The sequence below is a fragment of the Lissotriton helveticus genome, chromosome 9, assembly GCF_964261635.1.
Source record: "Lissotriton helveticus chromosome 9, aLisHel1.1, whole genome shotgun sequence".
Lineage (NCBI taxonomy): Eukaryota > Metazoa > Chordata > Amphibia > Caudata > Salamandridae > Lissotriton > Lissotriton helveticus.
Window position 1 is genome coordinate 544092451 of NC_136070.1, and position 22772 is coordinate 544115222.

A 22772-nucleotide genomic window follows, 5' to 3' on the forward strand; every position below is an offset into this window, starting at 1 on the left:
GGTGGGCCCAGCCCACTGCTAGAGGCTACCCTCACTTGTGTATGCAGTTAATAAAAAAAAAGGTATGAGGGAGCTGGACAGCCAAACCACAAGGAACCTATTCCAATAAGAGCTTCAAATCTTGCCCAATCCATTGGGCATGATTAGAAAACAAATATCTAGCCCAGGCAATCATTTTCAAAAAAAGCCCCACATTGCAAGTTGCAAGACTTAAATAGGACTCTGGGGGCTTTCGTGGTAGGGTTATGAAAGCCAATTCAGCTCTAAATCAACCCCTTCACTGCCCTACAGCTACCGGGCAAATGTCAGAGTAGTAGGATGGGCAAACTGGGTGGTCGAACAGCAAAGTAGCTCATGACAAGGTTCTTCTCACAGGAGGTCTGAACACATATCTTGCTATGGACTGTGGACAGGGACAGCATAGCAGTACAGGATAACCTTTTTCCACGGGAGTCTGCATATAATGACTCGGCAACAGTACAGTAATGCAGGATCAGACTCTTCATAACGAGTTGTGAAAACAACGCTTCTTTTAACAAAAAACAAGCATTGGCAAAGTCAATAGGTTTTGCCTATGCAAATTCTATTGACTCATTTTTTTACATGTTGCATAGAAGTTGAGCTGCTGTGCAACGTGGCTTAAAGTACAAAAAAAAAGCGATATGATGAGGACAATGCGGGCCGCATCATATTGCTTTTTTAAAATTATTTAAAGCCATGTTGCACTGCAACTCAAAATGTAATACACTGATAAAGCCAATAGATTTTGCATAGGCAGAACATATTGGCTTTGCTAATGCTTTTTTAATGTATGCTCCCTCCATGTGTAAGTTGTGTTATTGATATGTGCTTATGCCATTTGGGTATGCTTGTTCCATGTGTGTGCACATTTCTTATACTCCCAAATTCCTTGCGTATTTGAGGTGATAGACGTTTGTAGAGTGCACAGTTTGCCATTAGTATGACATTATGTCACTGCATGTCAGAAGATTAGCCACTTCCTCCCCAAACACCTATGATATTGAAGAAAAAAAGAAATACTACACTGACCGCCTCATCACATCCCACCCACTCCTTTCTAAAGCCTTCCTCGCCCGATTTTCGTTGACCACAGACAATCTGGACAAAAAAATATTTCAGATCTGGTGTCAGTGCAGGGCTCTGCAGTGAAAGAGCTACAACTTAAAGAATGTCACCCACACATATATGCCAAAAGAATTGAAATGGGGAAAAAAGGGACTAACATCCCAGAAGTTGAATCTCAGCCATTGCTCCCACCCTATCGATCAGAACATGGCCAGGCTCCTCTCCCTGATAATCAACCTTGAGGTTTTGACACACACAAAAAACAAGCATCGAAAGGAGAAGCAGTGATGGGGTTGGGGCAAGCAACAGGAGGTGGGAGGGACCAAGCAGCAATGGGACTGCACCGATAAAGGGCTACAGCTTACATAAAGTCTCCCACCCACACACAAAAAGAAATGAAATGGGAAAAATGAAGGGGAAAAAAAAAGGAATTACATACAAGAAGGCTAATCTCAGCCATCCCTCCCACTCTCTCAATCACAACATGGCTGGCCTGCTCTCGCTGATAATCAACCTTGAGGTTTTAACACAAAAACTAATAATGAAGGGAGAAGCAGTGACAAGGTGGGAGAGGGGTGATCTTTGGACAGGCCAAGCAACGGGAGGTGAGAGGGATCAAGTAGCGACTGGAGGGAGGAGGTGGGGGAAACAGGGCAAGTAGCAACAAATGTGAACTAATTAAGAGGCAGCCTGCAAAATGATGCACTCTAATGGAGCACTACAGAAGGAAATAAAAGAAAAAGTACTCTGCAGGCGCACAGGCATGGACAGGAAGCAGTACTTGCTCCAAGCTCCACGGCATGGACACCGGGGAGGAAGCCGGAGGAGAAAAGGCGGCGTTGCCCAATAAGAAGCAAGACAACAAGAGCAACGTAGGAGCCAAACAATGTTAAGTAAAGGTAAGGAAGGGGCGGGCTCTAAATCCCTTTCAATTTTTCTTTTCGTTACAAGAGATTTCGCAAGCACTGCGCAGGCGAAACCCAAAAAGGGGTGGAGATGTATTAGTTATTATGATGGCATAAGAGTGATACAAAGCAGGGTAAGACTTCTTACAGAATGTCTGAAAATTATCATACTCCTACAGGCAATAAAGGAGTAGATCAGGACATGGATGGTCTCTTTACAAAAGGTCGTCAAAAATGTTCTGCTGAAATACTCCCACAGAATCTACACAAGATTGCCACATAACAGAAGGAGTTGGAGGGAGAGAGAGGGCAAAAAGAATGGTCAACACCCAATGATAACATACTTACATAATCAACTCGGTCCTCAGCCAGCCAATGGAAGCACTTGAGAAATAGGAGGAGGGTGAAAAGTGCAACAAAGCGGGGACTGAAATCGTCACGAAAGACAGTGAACGCAAGGCAGGTCTCTGTGACTGCGTACCAGGAGCGCTCCAATAGGTGCTGAAATCAGAGACATGACAAAATAAGTTCATTGGAGGGTATAAGCGTACGAAATAGAGAGCTCTGCTTTCATCTTAAGGATCAGTCAAAGTGTCTGTGTTGAAAGATAGTGTCTTGTCAGCTCAGTTACCTTCTCATTCCAAATGTGCTGTCTAATGTGAATTTTGTTTCAGTCATGAAATTCTTTGGTCTCTCCCTGCAAAACGAGGACATTTACACTATCGCAGAGTACTGCCAGGCATAATTAGAAATTCCTGTCTGCCTGGTGGGGATGTCTATGATGTAAATGCATTCACTGAGGAGTGGGCGATTATGTTTTCTGAAGCTGCTCTACATCTGTTTTTCTTTTTCAGAAACAAACTCACAAAGGGTGGGTTTTTGTTTTCCTAAAAAAGAACTACTCAATGGCCCGGACACATGGAGGACACCGATAGTCTTCCCTGGCTAGGTCTGCTATGCCTCACTGCTTGGCACAGACAGGGAAAAGCAGCAACAGTCCCCAAGCCCTACAAAAAGCACAGTAACCATCATGGTGACCTGGAGGTCCAGTAGCACAATAGTCCACAAGATCAAGGGCTTCTGCAGCAGAGGCTGCTGCAAGAAGGAAAATGCTACTTACCAGTATGCGTCTGTTCTTGGCATGTAGAGCTGGAGAGTTACACACTGTGCATAGATCGTCATCTGGTGTTGGGCTCGGATGTTTGCACTTTGTTATTGTCCTGGAAAAGTCTTTGGAAGTCACAAGATAGGAGACTCTTCCTGTGGACCATAGGGCGCATGGGCATCGGCTCCATCTTCAGACTGTTTTTCGCCAGTAAGGGATATGATGGAGTTTTGTGAGAAACAGAAAAGATGCCCGTGTATGCTGTAGCTAAATAAGATAATACTGGAACAGATAGAGGTAGCCGGGGAGGGGGGTGTGCGAGTGTAACTCTGCAGCTCTACATGCCAAGAACAGATGGATACTGGTAAGTAGCGTTTTCCGTTCGAGGCATATGAGCTGCAGATTACACACTGTGCATAGATTGTATAGCAGTACTCCACTTTAGCGGTGACCTCCAGTATCTGTTGCAGTTGTTTGAAATAATGTTTTGAGTACAGTTTGGCTCACACTAGCTTGTTGCTTTGCTTGCACATCTACACAATAATGTTTTGTGAATATGTGTGGTGTAGACCATGTAGCTGCTTTGCAGATTTCATCTAACTGAATGTTCCCTAAGAAAGCCATTGAAGCCCCTAGTTTCCTTCTAGAGTGGGCTTAAGGTGGAATAGTTAAGGTACCTTTTGCTTTTTGATAGCGAATTTGAATGCATTTTACAATCCACCTTGCAATTCCAGATTTTGATATAGGATTGCCTTTATGTGGTGGAGAGAAGGATACAAAAAGTTGTTTAGTTTTACAAAAAGGTTTTGTCCTGTCAATATAATATAGGAGTGCTCTTTTAACATCTAGGGTGTGAAGAGCCCTTTCTGCAACAGTTTGTGGTTGTGAGAAAAACATTGGCAACTCTACAGACTGGTTGAGATGAAAAGGAGAAATGACTTATGGTAGGAATTTTTGGTTTGTCCTAAGAACCACTTTATTATGATGTATTTGTAAAAATGGTTCTTGAATGGTAAGTGCTTGAAGCTCACAGACTCTTAAGAGAAGTGATGGCTACTAGGAAAGCGACTTTCCATGTAAGGAATTGAAATTCACATTTGTGCATAAGTTCGAACGGAGGACCCATGAGTCTTGTGAGGACAATATTTAAGTTCCACACAGGTGAGGGTGGTACTCTAGGTGGAATGATTCTTTTGAGTCCTTCCATGAAGGCTTTGATGGCAGGTACTCTAAATAATGACAAGTGTTGTCTATTTCGCAAAACTCATGCCGACATAGTTCAGCTCAACAACACTCATCAAGATTCAAGCCTGGTTCCATATTAACCACCTCAAACTCAACCGTAAAAAAACTGAAATTATTCTTTTTTCCCATAAAAATAACCAGCTCCCCATTCAGAATTGGATCTCTGACCTTAATGCCCTCAACTGCTCCTTATCTTTGTCCTCCTCAGTCAAATCACTAGGGATCTCCCTTGACAACCTCCTAACCCTCATGGTACACATCAAAATTCTGCCAAAGGAGCTCTCTCCACTCTCCGCCACCTTAAGAAAATCAAGCCCTTCATCCCTATCGATGATTTCAAACTAGCAGTCCAATCCCTTGTTCTTTCTCGCATCGACTATGGCAATGCCATTCTCACCGGAATTCCCAAGATGCACCTAGCACCTCTTAAATCTGTGCTTTACCTTGCAGCTAGGCTTACCTCAGACTGCAAGCGATGCGACCACATCTCCCCTGCCCTTAAAACCCTTAAATGGCTCCCCATTGAAGGTAGGTCCACTTCCAAAACAGCCTGCATTACACACAAAATTCTCCATCAGAACACACCGACCTACCTCGCTAACAAACTCACTAAAGCCGGTTGCTCCCGTTCCTTGAGAAGTACTAACACCCTCCTTCTTATTCCCCCCCCCCCCTTCTAAAAAAGAAAACCACCCAGTCACGATCCTTTTCCGGCAACACTCCTTGCATTTGGAATTCCCTTCCAACTGACCTTCGCTGCAACCCTTCCTACCCTAGCTTCAAAAAATAACTCAAACTACATCTCCTGAATAAATACTGGGGACCCTAATCCCTATCTGTTCTCTTACACTGGCCACATCTGTCCGACCCTAGATGCATCCACCCTCTCTTTATCAGCCTTACTCGCCCTTCCTCCTGGTCACTTCCCCCTCCCCGTTTACCACCTTCACTTTTCCTTGCACCCCCCTTTCCCTTGTCCACCCTCAGCCCTCATCCCCTCCAACCACCCCCCCACTTCTGCCCCTCCCTCTCTCTTCCTTACCAACCTAACTGACCACTAACCTCCCTATCCTGACTCTGCAATTTTCCGGCTCTCTTTTCAATTTGTGCCTTATATTTTTGATCATCACTTCTTCCACATTTTGGTGTGCTTATTTCCCATATTTATCATTTTGAAATCTGTCAGACTGAGACTTATATGTTGTTTATATACATTGATGCTATGTATGTTCCCTGTCTTATTGACCTTCTTGTCTCAAAAATGTAAAGCGCTCTGATATCCCTGGGTCCAGCCAGCGCTATATAAAACCTCTAAAATAAAATAAATAAATAAATAAATAAATAGCAGCAAGGTGCAACCTAATAGAGGTGTATGCTAGGTTAGACCTTTGGAGATGTAGCAGGTAACATATGATGTATTGGATTGACACGTCCAAGGGATTGATGTTATTGTTACAGTATATAACACATCTTTTGCAATTGGTTGGATAGCAAGCTCTAGTGGTTGGGCGTCTCGCTTCTTTGATAATATTCATGCAATCAGGAGGAAGGTCAAGGTAACCAAACTCTAAGATTTCAGGAGCCAGATCGCTAGGTTGAGTTGTGATGGATCTGGATGTCTGATCTCTCCATGGCTCTGGGTAAAGAGATGTGGAGAGAGGTGTAGTTTTTGGTGGGGGAATACTGAGAGTTCCAGTAATGTGGTGTACAATGGTTGTCTGGCCCATATTGGAGCAACTATGATGAGTGTCAGTGAGTATAGCTGTAGTTTGCGCACCACCAGTGGAATGAGTGGGAGAGGCGGAAAAGCGCACGCAAATCTGCCTGACCAATTCATCCATATCGCATTGCCTTTGGACAATGGGTGTGGATAGCTGGCGGCAAAGCTTGGGCATTTGGCGTTTGTGGGTTGCGAAGTGATTCATCTCTGGGTGCCCCAACATCTGGAAAAATAGTTGAAGAACTCGAAGATGCAGTTCCCACTCATGAGTGAGTTGTGTTTGACGACTCAAGAGATTTGCTATGCATTTTTGGACTCCTGGAACGCGTTGGGCTAGGAGAAAAATGTTTTGAGGAATGGCCCATCTCCATATGCTCTGTGCTAGGTGGGAGAGTTGGAGAGAGTGTGTCCTGCCTTGTTTTCGTATGTAGTACCCTGCTGTCATATTGTCTGTGTGGACTAGGACAGCTTTGGCCAGAATGTGTTTCTGGAAGGATTTTAATGCTAAGAATATGGCTAGCAATTCCAGATGATTGATGTGGAGCAACCTTTGATGGGGTGTTCAAGTGCCCTGTATGGTGTGTTTAAGAGATGAGCTCCCCAGCTGGAGAGCGATGAGTCTGCTGCTAGCACCATCTGTGGAACTGGCTCGATGAAACGTTGCCCTTTGGAAAGGTTTTTGGTGTTCCACCACTGCAGAGAGTGAGGAGTGCGACCGTCCACGAACACCAGACCTGTTAGCTGACCTTGAGCCTGGTTTCACTGACGAGCTACACATTCCTGTAGGGGACGCATCTGGAGTCTTGCGTGAGGGACTATGAAAAGGCAAGATGCCATCGTCCCTATTAGCTGCATGAACACTCGAGCTGGGAGAGAGTGTTGTGGTTGAAACTCTGTGAGAAGGCTTTGTTTGCTTGATATCCTGGCTGGATTGGGATAGGCAAGTGCCTTTCAGGTATTTAATGTTACCCCTAGGTATTGCTATATGTGGGACGGTTGCAGGTGAGACTTTGGGTGGTTTATGGTAAACACCAAGTCGTGAAACAGCTGGATTGTAGCGGGAGTGTGTTGTACGCATTGGTTGTACGACTTGACTTTTATGAGCCAGTCGTCTAGGTAGGGGTACACATAAATGTTGTCTCCTTAGATGAGCTGCAACTACTGCTAGACATTTGGTGAAAACTCTGGGTGCTGTGGTGACTCCGAATGGGAGTACCTTGAACTGGTAATGCGGACCGTCCACTACAAACCTGAGATACTTCCTGTGAGAGGTGTGAATGGGAATATGAAAGTAGGTGTCCTTGAGCTCTAGAGTAGCAAGGAAATCGCCTTGTTCCAGTAGAGGGAGACCTGTTAAAGCGTGACCATGTGAAAGTGGTCCGATTGTATGTATAGGTTTAGGGTTCAGAGATCTAGGATGGGCCTTAGAGAGCAGTCCTTTTTTGGAATGAGGAAGTACAGGGAGTAAAGCCCTGTGTTTTGTTGATGCAGTGGTACTGGTTCTATTGCATGCTTTTGCAGAAGGGAGACGACCTATTGTTTGAGCAGTGATAAATGATCTAGTGACATTTGACACTGCCTGGGTGGTATGTTTGGGGGAGTAGAGGAGAGTTCTAGACAGTAGCCTGATTGAACTATTTGTCTTACCCACCTGTCTGTGGTGATGTTGTTCCAGACAGGAAGGAACTGTTGTATTCTTCCCCTGACAGGATTGGAATGTTCCGGGGGAAGCGGAGGGAAGTCATTGGGTAGGGGTGGAGGCAGACCTGGTGTTGTTGGTTTTGTCTCTTCCCTTATTGTTATTGCCTCTGTAACCACCTCTTGGGTAACCTCTGGTAAAGGTAGACTGGATGGGAGCTTTGTAGGAAGTGGTAGGGTTGTCAGAGGAGTAGCCTTTGTAAAATGAGCCACGAAAAGAAAGTCTGGGAGCTTGCGATTGCAAGGCTCTTCTAGATTTGGCTGCGTCTGTCTTTTTTCATTTTTTTTTAATGGAGGAATCTACATTAGGGCTAAATAAATGCTCTTGGTCATAAGACTGATTTAAAATAGCAGTTTGTACCTCTGCTTTAAAACCTGAAATGCGTAGCCACGCATGTCTAGGCAAAATTCCACTTGTATTGACTGCTCTAGAGGCGGTATCAGCTACATCCAGAGCGCAACGAATGGAGGTGTTAGTAATTGTTTTACCCTTTTTATATTTATCTGGTAGGTGTTGCAATAGGGCCTCTAGTTCGTCGCAATGTACCCTATCATACCTGGCAAACAGAGCTTGAGTGTTGGCTATACGCCAAATATTAGCTGCCTGTGACGCTGTTCTTTTGCCTGAGACGTCTAAGAGCTTGGATTCTTTATCAGGGGGTGGAGCATCTCCTGATGTTTGGGAGTTGCCCCTTTTTCTGGCATTAGAGACTACTAGTGAGTCTAATGGTACCGGTCCTTTAATATATGCTGGGTCTCCAGGAGCAGCTTTATACTTCTTATCTATCCTGGGGTTAATAACTCTAGTTCGCACAGGATCTTTGAATACTTCTGGTGCATGCTTAGTTACCCCTTTCAGCATTGGTAAAATAGAGGTGGACCTTTGTGAGATGTCAAGTGTCCATAAGAAAATCCTATTCTACAGAGTCTATGTGTAAGCTAACTCCATGGTACTGAGCAGCTCTGTGAAGCAGCTGGTTAAAGCCTATTGTGTCCTCTGGAGGGGAAGGCCTAGAGGGGTATATGTCCTCCTGTGGAACATTAAGAACATCGGGTGTATTATACTCATCCCCAGGGGTCAGGGTAAGAAGGTGGACTATGATCCCCTAGTGTTTCCTCATGTACTCAGTCTCCTTGATTAGAAGGATCATCATCATTCCCTGGTGCAGATGGTGTAGGAGAATGATGTGGTGGTGGAGGTGGAGGTGGAGGTGGAAGAGAACGTGGAGGAGGTGGTGGAGGAGAAGGGACCCTGAGGGGAGATGTAGCAATATCCCTCTTTTTAGGTGGTTAGGCTGGAGCAGGTGTATCTAAAGGTCTCTTCTTTGAGCGGAGGGTGAGTTGACCAGTCTTGGGGTATTTGAGAAGAATCTTTTGTTTTGGATCAGGTATAAAAAGCTTGTGGCGTAGGCTGCTCTTTCGGCTCCGACTTTCTGGGTTCACTAGACTTATGAGGCAGTGGTTCCGGTACGGTTTTGTGGTGCTTTACCAACTCTATGGTTGGTTTTGGAGCGGGTTGCTTCTTTGGAACCAAGGGTTTTTTCGGCTTCGGAGGACGTGGATCCTGAGTCTTAGGGGATGGCTTTTTACTCAGCTCCGGGTGTTTTGGAGTAGATAGCATGTGCCTGGGGGTTTCGGTACCGGATGCTTGGATGGTGCCGGTGGATTTTGGTGCCGTGTGCTTGGATGAGGAAGCAGCAATCCGCAATGAGGATGAAGAAGGTTTCTTTTTCGGTGCTGGTGTTTCATTACCGACAGCAGGCTGGCTCGAGCCCAAGTCGCCTGAACACTTAATAGGCTTCTTATCCGGGCCTGGGGCATTGGAAGCAGTGTGTCGTGTGCACCTGAGTCCGAAGGAGAAGGTGTGACCGAAGCATTTTTCGATGTTGTACGGAGGGGGTCGACAATCTTACTTACGACCCGCTGCGCAGGAGTGATTTCTTCGATGTCGAATTCCTCTGCTTCGGATTCGCTGCCGAGGATTTGTTTGACGCTCTCCTGTTCCGGTACATCGACGCCTTCCTGGAAGATGTTGTCGGGGATTGGAGTCGAGGAGCGAGCCATTTTCCTTCGCGCTCTGCGATCTCGAATGGTCTTCTTGGAGCAGAAGGAGGCACAAGCTTCACAGTCTCTGGCCTCGTGCTCCGGTGAAAGGCAGAGGTTACACACCTCATGCAGATTGTTGTGGGGAAACTTCGACCCACATTGAGGACACTTCTTGAAAGGAGTCATTTCCATGAGCCAGATACCAAGGCCCAAGTAGGCCCGAAGGCCCTCGTCGACGATTGGAATCGAGGACTTCAAATGTGTTGAGATGCGAGTCGACTGGGATCGCGATCGAGACTATACCGTCGAAAGGGTGAAGGATTGCGCGTCGAAAATAGAATCGGTAACGGTTCCGAACTGGAGTGCTACAAGTACATCCGAACCCGATGGCGGAAAAAAACAATCTGAAGATGGAGCCGAAGCCCATGCGCACTATGGTCTACAGGAGGAGTCACCTATCTTGTGACTTCCAAAGACTTTTCCAGGACAATAACAAAGTGCAAACATCCGAGCCCAACACCAGATGGCGATCCATGCACAGTGTGTAATCTGCAGCTCATATGCCTCAAACACCTAGTTTTCATCACCTCTACATGGAGCAGGGAACCACCAGGTGGGTGAACATGGTAATGGCCATTTTTTGGTGAACAGCCCCATCCAACACCCTCCAAATAGTCCCATTAATATAGCAGTAATTCAGGGTCTGCAGCTTTGCTTCCTTTTGCATAGCTAGGTCCCTACTAAAGTTGGTTCTCTATTCGGAATGAGACACTGCACTCTCCCCTTCCTTTCCTGTGCATCCATCATGCACCACTGTGATTCTGTCGTACACATAAAGCTGTAATGTTGGTTTGGTTTCTCTCCGTTTGCATGGCAACAAAAGACCCCTTTACCTCCATCTCTGCCAACCGCAGCTGTCCGAAAAACACCTTGCCCATGACTTTCCCAAGGAGAAAAACCAGCACAAATGCCTGGATGTAGAGGACCTGGAAGAAAGGAAAGGACATGAATGAATAAATAAATACCATAATAGGCAGAAAATTTAGGCACTGCATGCAAGAATCCAGTTGCGTTTAAAAATCTGATCTGTCACTAGAAATGCTATATGATGGAGTGGAGAAGCGTGGCTCAGTGGTTAGAGGAGGCAGACCCGGAAGCTGAGATCGGCCGTGGACCAGGGTTCGGTTCCCCGCCTCGGCGGGTCTCGGGCTAAAAAATTCCAAGGACTCGACAATTCTCGCTCCGGTGCCTACTCGACTCATGGGGTCACACTCTGCGACTCTGGGCAATAGCTTGCTTAATCTCCACTACGGCCCCTCGCGGCGGGATGCCTGGCTTTCACCTTGTGGATACCCTGCCGGGGTATCTCACAGGGGAATACCAGGACGGGTTCCCTAAGCAAGCGCCTTGATGCCTTCGGGTGATACGTGCGCTATATAAGTCGCAATACATTTACATTTACATTTATGATACATCTTGATACATGCAAAACAATCTTATGCACAACCACAAAACGCACGCTAAACCAATCGAACACCTGCAGTTCAAAACAACTTGCAGCACTTCAACATCACAATGGCAGGAGTGCTCTACTCAGAAACCAAGTAACATTAAGTGCTACATACATACCTGTATGTATGTACATAGAAACCAAGTTGACTAAAGAGACATATCAGCCTACGCAAGACCCTCAATACCTATGGTGGTAGGGGCATTACCAGAGACTGCTAGAAACAACAAAGCCCTAAATGATCACAGAGCAGGTTCACCTATTAGCTTGCAGCTAGACGTTTTGCATAATCCCAACTTGTACTGATGTGAGCCTTAAAACACCAGTACACGGCCCAAATACAGTTCTTCCAGAGCACTTTAATCAATGGCTATGGTAGCATGGAAGGGTGCCATATTTCCAATGCCCATTAATCCCCTAACTATGCTAGTACGTATTAGATACTGGTATGAAAAAATATATCAGCCACCGCCGACAAAATGTGTGTAACTTCTCTCCTGTAGCATCCATTACTAATCCAGTACTTCAATCAGATGTGTGCACAACTCTCCCAGTGCACTCTCCAATTTTACTACTGGAATTTGCCAACACACATAAGCAAAATAAAATATCACATGCTCAATCAGATTAGCTCAAAGAGTTTCTTGCACATCACCAGTGTGGAGACATTGGGGTCAGGAAAGTAGATCTAGGCACACTACATGAGTCTCTACCTTTTTGCAATAATAAAGTGGCAGAAAGGATTTGTGTATTTTAGTAATTTAGTTCAGAGACTGGTTTTAGGCAGTTCTGCCCTTTTACTTATTTCATTCAGACTTGTCCATTGTCTTTGTCGGCAGCGTGAACTGGAAGGTAGGGGAAGCTCGGAGTGTCTTGGTCCAAGGCAAGCCAAAAAATAGCTCAAAAGATTGACTGTCTGCTCCACTCATTTACCTTTTAACCATGTGTGTGTTGGGGGGAGGGGCATTGCATTCCCAGAGAATAATGGGCCAGGAAATGTCAGTGAGAACTCCCTAGCTTCAAAGGGACTCTGTGCCCGTTCATTGACACTCCTCAGTCTGGCAAAGGATGCCTGAAATCGTAAGAAAATTCTTACAAAATAAGGCTGCTGTCTGGGCTCTCTTCAACCCTCCATCTTCTGTACCACTTGGCTACTGTGAGGATATGCCACTCAGACCTCAACGCTTCACTCTGGGTCTCGAATCATGTTACAGAGAGTATCTCAAGTGCACACGTGATTGCTGTGGTGGAAGTCAAAAACCTTCAGCTTGTGAAGGGGATCTTGGGGCAGTGATGCACACTCTCCATACCTATGCATGAGACCTTTCCCATCGTAACACAAGGCTTTCAAGGAATGTTATCAAGATATGGTTTCGTGGGTTGTTAAATTACTATGGTTTTAAGGGAGAAAATGCTCATAAAACGGGGTGATGATTTGACAGCACCATCCTCCGTGAATGGACTTGAAACAGGAGTGGGAAGTATTGGAGAAAAGAGTCTGGCGTGAAAATGCTGGAAAGATTACTTTAAAATGGACTGTCTGCAGGTACAGCGAGTAAGTGTGGATATTCCTACCAAATCATAAAGGAGATGGGGGGGCTTCAGCACACAAATCTCACATATTTTCGAATGTAAGAAAATTTGGTACAAATCAAAAATCACAGATTACCACCAACTAAAGAGGTGGGGGGAGCGTGAGAAAAAAACGCATTCAAAATCGGCAGGAAAATGGGGACCAACGCCATGTTTCACAGAGAAAACAAGCTAAGTCAAACCTAAAAAGGTATAACAAATTCCATAGTTGTTGTGCAGGTTTCATATAACATTCAATAAAGGAAAGGCTGCCAGAGTTGTTGAACAAATCCGCACATGCACTGGTTAAAGTACCAATTCCTTCAGGATTTAAGCCATAATTTTAAACTCTTACTTTCACCTTTTCTACTCCAAGAACCATAAAATATTTCCAAGGCTCGACCAATATGTATGAAAGTGGGATTAACATGACTCGTGGTACTGATGTGTTCTCGACCTGGCTTCTTTTTGCGTTCCCAGTATGCCAAGGAGACAGAGTCTCTGCAGTACATGCCATAAACCCACAGTTTGCAAAAGGGATAAGAATATTGCATTGACAAAGCGACCTCGACTTGCTTTCTATTGACATAATTAGTTCCTACTGACATTCTCAGAATAATACGAGGCAGCAAGAGTGTCTTTGGACACACGACTAGCAAAGCATTTTAACGAGAACCTGCAGCGATCTTTGCTGTTTTGTACTGAAACTGTGCTGTCAAAAACAATAATCTAGGTATCTCGATTTTGTTTTATACTTCCTGATTAATCGAAACTCAAAATAAAGCTTAAAAAAATACACATCTTCTGTGGTACTACCAAAACCACACACCAATGTTAATGCACCTCACTTCGAATGCGCAGCTGCTTTTGCTATACCTTTACTAAGACAACACACAATTCTAATGCACACACATTGTAACCTACAGCACCCACAACTATTTTTTTTTTTCACATTTCGAACATTTTTATTTTAGCAACAATTTAATGGGACAAAAATAATTAGAACAATGGAAGAAATGGCACAACAATACCATCTGTCAGAGAAGTCAAAGTAGAAACAGAGTTGAATTTGAACAAAGGAAGGGTGTCCACATATACTGTGGAGTAATATCTAATTTGTGTAACATTTTGTATTCAAATCTTTTTATTAGTTAAATTAAACAAAAAAAAATCATTTAAGTAACTTGAACGGTATTTGGACAGTACAGCACAATCTCAGAAATGTCTGCTTCTTGACATTGGTTAGTTGCCCAGCTCCTCTCAGAAGAGGAGACATGTTTCGCACTTCAGTCATATGAACATGTGATAGCCTTCACACATTTTAATGTACCATTTCAGAAAGACTGATTCATTTTGTAAATTAACTGGACAATACAAACTTTTGTTATTCTATACAAATATTAAACATACAAGGGTTTCTTTCTGTAATTATTAAAGATAAATGGCTGCCATAATAAAGCCATAGGAAAGGCAGCAGGTTGTATAGTTACCTCCTGATGGGCAAAATCACTGCCCTAAAACTATGCAACCTACTACCTCTTCCTAGGAGCCCACTGTGTCTTCATCACTTCTCCGAAACAGGTGCTGAATAATGACAAAGTTGACCTTTTTTTCCAAATCATTACAATACAAACAAACAAAAACAGGTTGATACAAAACTTTAAAAGTGTAGAATGCAAAAGATGGAAAACTTCAACACAAAAACTGAATTTAAAGTTTAAAAAACTACTACCAAACAAAGGTCATATCAGTATTCTAGTAAACTGAAACCAACAACATGAGTGCTATAGCTATTAGGGAATATTAACAAGGTGATTTGCACTTGGGAAGTCAGTTCAAATAGCAATGTTAGACATTTCTTACTATTGGTATGCAAGTGAGAACTCAAGACAGTAGTGGTCACACTGTGCTTTTTCTTGGTTGGTAACCGATGTTTTAAAACTGCAACAATTACTTGTAACTAAACCAACTGAGAACTGTAATATTCTGTAGGATAGGATGTGCATCTATAAAGCTGAAGATTGTCTACTCTACAGGCACCCACAACTATTTTAAAACCGAGAACATGATACCCACACTGATCTGCCAACTGTGAGGAATTCAGTGCTGTGGAACGGTGAGAATAAAGAGGCAGAGAGTGGGGATTTAGGAAAGTGCCCCTTTTTGACATGGTGCACATGATGTGATTTCCACTGAAAGTGCACTAAGTTCCTGCCAACCAGGTCTCCAGTGCCAGAGCTCCTTCTCAAAACTGTGCAATTGTTGCCCCAGTTGGAAATACATTTATCACCCTCTGTAAGTCCCTAGTAAATGGTACCATGGCAGCTAGGACTGGAGGTACTAAAGAGGGTCCCTAAGGGTTGCAGCACGAATTGTGCCACCCTAAGGAACGCCTCACCAAGCGCATGGACAACTGCCATTGCAAGATGCATGTGTTGGTGCAGACAAAAGTGAAAACACATGTCACACATCCCTGTGGATAAGGTGGGTGTACCTTTTTGGTGCACAGTTTGAGGCATTTATAATGTGGTTTATCGACAATGGCACTAAAGTCATTATGGTTCCTTCTTTTAGTACGCGCCAAGTACATTCAGCCAGGTATTTGTCAAGGACAATGTATGCCTTTATTGTTTTATATGCTAACACACACGGGTGTTTCTTTGTTTAGTTTGAATTGCCTGTATCACTTTTTTAAGTTACACATGTTTCGCATGTGTTGCACAACATGTTCTTGGCACTAGAGCGCATCTATTATTTATCTCTACACTTTAATGAGGTTTTGCACTCATCTTACATTTATCTGCTACAGTTTCTTTTAGGGTGTCACAGCTTTCTGTTCAGTTTCATTAACTTTTGCATAATGAGGTGGTATTTCCCGCCATATTGGAAGTCTGAAGTTATTTCTTTTGTACTAGCCAATCATCGTATGAGGATGAACTACATGTTTGTCAAATTTTGTATAGATTGCCCCTGAAGAAGGGATGTCACTGTCCCGAAATGCATCGGGCTGTTCGAAAAAATTTGGTCTTTTTTTCAAATTGATGTAAATTATAAGCACTGTTCATGATGTAATGACTGTACATTGAAGAACTTGAGTTGATCATTTATTGTCAATGCAATTTACATGTGTTACGTCGCATTTGAAATCAAATTTCATTGATGAATACAATTGATGAAAACAATGGATTCATAATGTCTATTTGCCTTGGTTTTAAATTTTGATTGGTAGTTGATGACTATATGATGGTTTAATAACCATTTGGGGTCCTTAGGGACACCAGTGCACAGTGCCCAGTGTGTTGCTACCGTGTTCGGTGGTATTTCTTTTTTCTGTTCCTTTCACACTTGTGAGACAGGAAGTGTTACACCGGAGCACCACTGTATTACAGATTTTACAGTAGCATTACACGTAGATTAATTTCAAGAGGAGTGATCTCCCCACCCCCCACTGTTTACACATCCCTGTGTGCCATGACCCCTACCACTGCATATGATATTTATAAGTCACCACTACAGCAGGTCTGACAGTCCTTTGGCAGGGTGCTGAATATTACATGTGAGGAAATATATGCATGAGCAGATATGCCCCTGTGCTGGTGAGTCCTATTACTGCCAGTACAAGTGACCAGGGAAGCCATCTTAAACCATGCACTGAACACTGGTGAAAAAGAGTTCCTCAGATGTATGATGGCTTCACTGAAAATAGGGATGTTTGACACTATACATCTAGTCTTGATAAACCCACACTGATGCCAATGTTGGATTTATCAAAACACGCACTCACAGGTCACCTTAAAGGTGCCCCTAAAAGCCAACCAATATCTGGTGTGCTTGCGGACTGGATTCTGCCAGGTTGTCAAGTTTCTGACCTTCAAGGATGAGAGCCTTTTGATCTCAGGAGGTCAGGAACAAAAGCCTGTCCAGGAAGAGAGGGTAACACCTCTTCCTGCAGGATGACCTGCTATTTAGCCTTCTTGGACTGCCGAGCTTCAAAGGAGCTGCCGCCTTTGGAATGCAAATCTGGCTCCCCTCACAGAAGAGGAAGCCACTCCCTGTCCTGAGCCCCATTGGCACCTGGACATCAGCTAGTCAGGTAGGCATGCCACCACCAGGCTAGTATGGTGGGCTAACTGCAAGGTGCACACACATTTTCAGAGGTAGCAATCTTTGTGATGACACACCTAGGAATTCTGGGACAAGGTCGTGCCCACTTCCAACGAGAAGTGGTCATATAGGGGAAGCGACCCCAAGGGTCAGTAGCCCATTGGCTACTACCCTACACTCCCCTAATGCCCCTAAAGTCAGTTTTTTGGGGAGTTCCTGGAACCAGAGAGGCTGATCCTGGTGACCTAAGAGAGAGGACAATGAAGAGGCACAAAAGCAGAGAAGACTGAAGGGAGCACCGGGCTTTCTGCAGCTCTGGAAGAAAACTGTGCCAAAGTAGACTTGCACTGCAGCTGTTAACTCCAGAAACTTGGGAGGACTGCCTGCCTTCGAAAAAGACTCAAGACCTCCCTTGATCAGCAGACCGGTTCTGAAGAAACTCCAAAAACAAAAGACTGAGGCCCCTGGAGCCGCCAAAACCTGACCCCTGAAGGAACCACTGCCCCCGTCCCGACTTGAAGTGTGCCACCGGTGTCAGAAAGGTCCCCCAGCACACCAGAGCTCAAGTCTATTGTGGTTTCACCCCTCTAGGACTCCCCGACGACACAGGCAACCTGTGCACACAGCTCCCTTCGACGGTGACTGCTCCGGTAAGAGAAATCAGACGCCCTTAGTCACCACTGCACCTGGCGGCCATGGAGAGGAGGACCAAAGGTGTCCCCACCCATATCCGAGAATCACAAGGTCTGAGCCCACTTGTTGGTTCAGCCCAACTGGCTTCCTAGCCAGAACCTGCAGCCTCTTTGTACAAAGACCGATCCCAATTGAAATACATTGGGCTCCCCCGCTGATTTGCACCATTCAACCGGCCACCCTCATGCCGCTGGTGGTGTACTGCTGGTGATGCCTTGTACCTTGCCCATCGGAACTCCTGGAGATTGGTCCTGTAAGTCGCGGATTACTACCTGTTTGCAGAACTTGTTCTCCCTTCTATAGAATAACATTGCAGAACTCAGAAATTGCACTGTGTTCACAGTGAAAATATTTATTTATTTAAACGGTTTTATATAGCGCTGGGTAGACCCAAGGGTATCAGAGCACTTTACAGGGGATGTGAGTGAACTCACTATGCAATGTTACATTAGTACAAAAAATGGAAAAGCAAAGTATATGAGCGAAATGTACAGAAAAAATAAATAAAAAGACAAGGAAATAAAACGTAACATTTAGTCCATAAAGTGCATTGGATATCAGAGCCAGTGCGGTTTGTTGAACAATTTTCCTCCGATGCCTAAAAGTATATGAAGATGCTTGCTATTTTCATGAACTGGTGTGGATCTTCTTGAGTCATGTTGTCATTCATTAATCATTGTGTGTTTTTGGCAAATGTCTTACACTTCTCTTTGTCAAGCTCAAGGCTGCTCGACCACCCTACCCCTTAACCCCTTGCATGCTCGTGATGGCCGGGAGCCGTCACGCGTCACAATGGGCGAGTGCGGAGGACGGCCTCTGGCCGTCCGAATCCCGCCCACGTATAAAAAGCCTTGCATAGCGCGAAAAGTTTGCACGCAGGGAAGGGGTTAATAGAGCACTTTGGGATCGCACAACAAGCCCTCTCCACTAGTAAGGGAACCCCTGGACTTTTTACTTGGTATATCAGATTATATCACATAAAGAGCCAGCGTACTACAGGGGTGGTAAAGAATAGAGTGGCATAGAGTAGAGTGGCATAGAGTGGGGTGGCGAGGAGTGGCGTAGACTTGAGTGGTGCGGAGCATCAGCGTAGTGGAGTGGCGCAGAGTGCGACAGAGCAGCGGAGCGGCATAGAGTGCGCAGCGGAGCGGCATAGAGTGCGCAGCGGGGCGGCATAGAGTGCGCAACCAAGCAACGTAGAGTGCGCAACCAAGCAACGTAGAGTGCGCAACCAAGCAACGTAGAGTGCGCAACCAAGCAAAGTAGAGTGCGCAACCGAGTGATGTGGAACAGAGCAGCGCAGAGTAGTACAGTTGTGAGTGTAAGTACCTAAAGCATCAATGAAGACAGCAGAAGCACATTACATATGGGGGCAGTACTCCGGAGTTAAAAGTATGAAAGCACGCTGCACATCCAGGAATAATTCCGAAATGCTTATAAAATAAAAAAAATAGTGTGCTGCAAAAAAATGAGGAAGAGCATGTGTAATTGGTCCATGCTCCAGGCTGGAACTAGCACAAGAAAGGAAGGCGGAAGCTAAGCAATCAATAGGTTGCAAATGAGAGGGACAAAAAAAACACGATTGACATTATGTGGACGGGTTGCAAGCCCACTGAATTGCAAACAATACGTCTCACAGAGCATAACCATAATAAGCATTGGCCAAGCCAACAGGTATCATCTGTGCAAAGAAAAAAGCACTATGGTATGGCTAGCACTAACTGCATCATGGCTCTTTTTTCCCTTTAAGCAATAAATTATAATAACAGAGTAGGACTCGACTTTAATGTTCAGTAAAAACCCCCTCGGCGATATGACCATCCATGTTGTTATGTAGTTAATTATTGAATCATGAGGCAAAGTAGTCAATCTGAGTAATTACTGAAATAACAATTGTTTTTTCAAATGCACTCAAATCTCTCAGGCATGCTGTGTTGGGCAAATGTTTTTTTTTTAAAGCAGCAGGCAGGAGAAAATCATTTTAGAAAATAAAGCTCACAGACTGTAATTAAAACATACAGAGTAACAACACATGCAACAGGGGCAGTCCTCATGGAAGGTTACAAAAGGAGAAAAGGAGGTACTAATGAGGGACTACTAAGCCTATTGATGTATCAAAAGCCACCATTTACAAATGACAGTAACATGAGTCAAATTGAAAAGATGGGCGTAAAATGGGCGGTCCTTAAAGTCCATACCTGAATACAGCATATCTCGAAGACAGCCCAAGCACCGCCTAGGCAAGACCTAAAAAGGAGGCGCATGACCCTTTAAAACAGGCCCTTGTATGGGGCGCATATGGCAAACAAAGTCCTCTCAATAACTGCTTGTTGCTGCTCCAAACACAATTCAAACATGCCGGCATCTGAATGTGTCCCTGTGCTGGAAAATTACACCTGGACAAATTCAGCTTATTTCACTGGTGCCAGCCCGGATGTTAGCTCCAACTCAATAACAGTTGCTGGATCTAGAATCCCCTTATTTCCTGCACTGGGCCAGAGTTAGAGAATTAACAGATCAATGAGTCACGGGCCGGACCGGCCATAACGGGTATTGGATATTTACCCGGGAGGCTAGAAGGGTGGGGGGAGGTTTTGCAGTGGTGGGGCCGATATGGTTAATGGAATCCAGTTTTGCAGCCATGCTGCAATATCGGTCTCCGGTAACAAAAGCAGCAGTGCTTCACACTTGCACCACGCCTACCCTCCCCCACCCCCCTTCCCTCCTAGGGGTTGGTCCGACAAAATTGCCAGTGCTACTTTGGTTTCCCAGTCTGGCCCGAGGAGTCACTCGGATGTTTTTCCATATTGCTTAAGGCAAAAAAACAGCTATCAAGTAAAAACAGTTTGTAATTTTTGGGTCGCGGTTTGCTCCGAGTGCCAAGCAGGAAGAAAGCCTTTGCGGGTGGCAACCGGCAGGGTGTACCACTGGGCCTTACAGAGCTCAGCTCCATAAATCCTGATTTGCCCCGAATATAAGTGGTGATTTCCACAAATGCTATTCAGGTAGACATTCGAAGTAGGTGGGATAAACCGTTTTTGGATTTCGATGCTGCACCATTATTTACTCACTTTCTAAAATTGCAAGTCTACTACTTCTACGGCTCTCAAAATGGTCTCTGCAAAGGGGCACCAGTATTATCAGGAAGAGTTCATACGGTACGGCAGAAGCACAAAATCATTTGATGACTCAATGGGTGGGCGGGAACTGAGATACGGGGGAGAGAGAAGTAAAAAAGAGGTGCTATGGGAGGAGGGAAACACAAGGATAGGTAAAAGGGGAGGAGGAAGAAAAACTGAGGAGAGGGAGAAAGAAGGAGAGAGAAGAGTTAGAACAGAGTAAGAACAGGGTGCAAAGAATAAAGCGAGGAGAGAGAAAGAGAGGATGGGGTGAGAGGGGAGGTGAGAGGCCAGCGGTTCCTACATTTTTTTATTATCCCCCTCCACACCCCCATGACTCAGGTAAGGGGGTTGGATCAGACGGCAAGTTGTGCTGCTGTGAGCGGGACATTTGTGTTTGTCATTTTCAAACAGCACTCTACCAGCCTCCTGTGTGATCTCTCTGTGAAAGGCGGTGTTGTGTGCAGTGGCGATTTGCAGTTCACTTTAGACTCAATGTGGACTTCTAACTCTATGGGATCTCTGAGACCACTTTGTTTTGCTAATAGGTGTAAAGGCTCTTAATGAGGTGTTGATAGCATATCTGCTATGGAAATTGGTCTCTCTGTTAATATCGGCCATATGTAAGGACCACAAGGCAATGGACTTACCTCTTAGATTACAACGGCTTCATCTTCAGAGCAGATGAGGTAGAGCATTATGAACTATTCTTTTAACAGAGTGTCACTCAAGGCAGCGATTGAATATAATAATGACTAAACTGAAACAGTTCCAAAGTAAAAGAAACACATTGTAAGCTTAAAGTCTCATATTTCTACACAGTGTTTGTAGTGTAATTTAAATTCTAAATATTTTGATGGCAGGGTCGTCCTTAGGCTCTTTCAGCCAAGCCCTGCTCTGGCTCGGTTCTCCCAATTCATTTGATTTGCTTGCCAGCCCACCTCTGCTTCCTAGCCATATTCAGGTCACACACATGACACCAGACTTGCAAACACCTTGTCATTCTGGCCGAGATCCCTTTGGTCTTCTATCGATTACGCGGACAATGCAGCTAACTGGAAACTTGCAAATAAATCAGTTAGGCTTACAATGTCAGTCATGCTTTGGTTAACATATGGAGGGCCTTACGAGGTCCAATTACCCAATACAAAGAGTGAAACAGAGCAGAAACAGGCAACATATCTAGAGAGCGGTCTAATCAAGATCTCAATGACAGCATACTAAAGGGAAACATTGAGTGGACAGCCCCCTTTGCTGTCCCTCCTACTGTGGTACTCACCGCCATGCTGGGACTGGACTTGGTGAGGTACACGACCGTGGGGTAGAACTGATGTTTCAGGTAGAAAGCGTGGGCCACCACAGCCGACGTCAGTGCCAGGCTGGCACCGATCATGACTGCGACGCGCAGCATTTCTCCGGCCGGACCTTAGGGCCCTAGAAGGCAAGAATGAATTTGAATCAGAGTAGACAGAACACTGACAAATCAAAAACTCTTCAGCGATTTGCGAGGGGTTTAGTTAATAAGAGTATATTTGCATTTTCCTTTATTCACAACTTGCACACTCCAGACATAAGTGCTGCAGACCTCTCAATTCACACAGTGCAACTGTCATGCAATTTCAGGTCACTTCTCACAGTCACAGGTGAGGAGGCAAAGTCATACAGTGGCAGGGAAGACGAGCTGGAAACCAATGCACAAAGTGGCTTTCCAGCTTTTCTTTGGAGGCTGTAAGCAGCAAATGTCCATTAAGGGGCGTGAAAATAGCCAGGATATTGGTGTACCAACTCAGTGACCCATTTTGTTTTCGGGGGTGGAGCTGATTGTTGGAGGGTAGAGACTAGAGTGCCTCTTAGTTAGCTCTTGGCATGAGCCCTACCGCAGCACCCCTCTCACCCTCTCCCCACACTGTGAAATGTATTCATAAGTTGTTTGATCTGGTGCTGTGTCCAGGGATTTACATGTGAGGAA

General features: G+C 44.8%; 1 protein-coding gene across 1 annotated transcript in view; it reads right to left on the reverse strand.

The window, feature by feature from the left end:
- SYVN1 (synoviolin 1) overlaps positions 1 to 22772 on the reverse strand; it is a 252716-nt gene that overhangs the window by 191663 nt on the left and 38281 nt on the right. The window contains exons 2-4 of the mRNA XM_078660424.1: positions 22083 to 22237; positions 10699 to 10791; positions 2340 to 2492 (exon numbers count right to left, since the gene is read on the reverse strand). Of these exons, the coding sequence (XP_078516550.1) occupies positions 2340 to 2492; positions 10699 to 10791; positions 22083 to 22214 (378 nt within the window). The 5' untranslated portion in view covers positions 22215 to 22237. The remainder of the gene's footprint in view (positions 1 to 2339; positions 2493 to 10698; positions 10792 to 22082; positions 22238 to 22772) is intronic.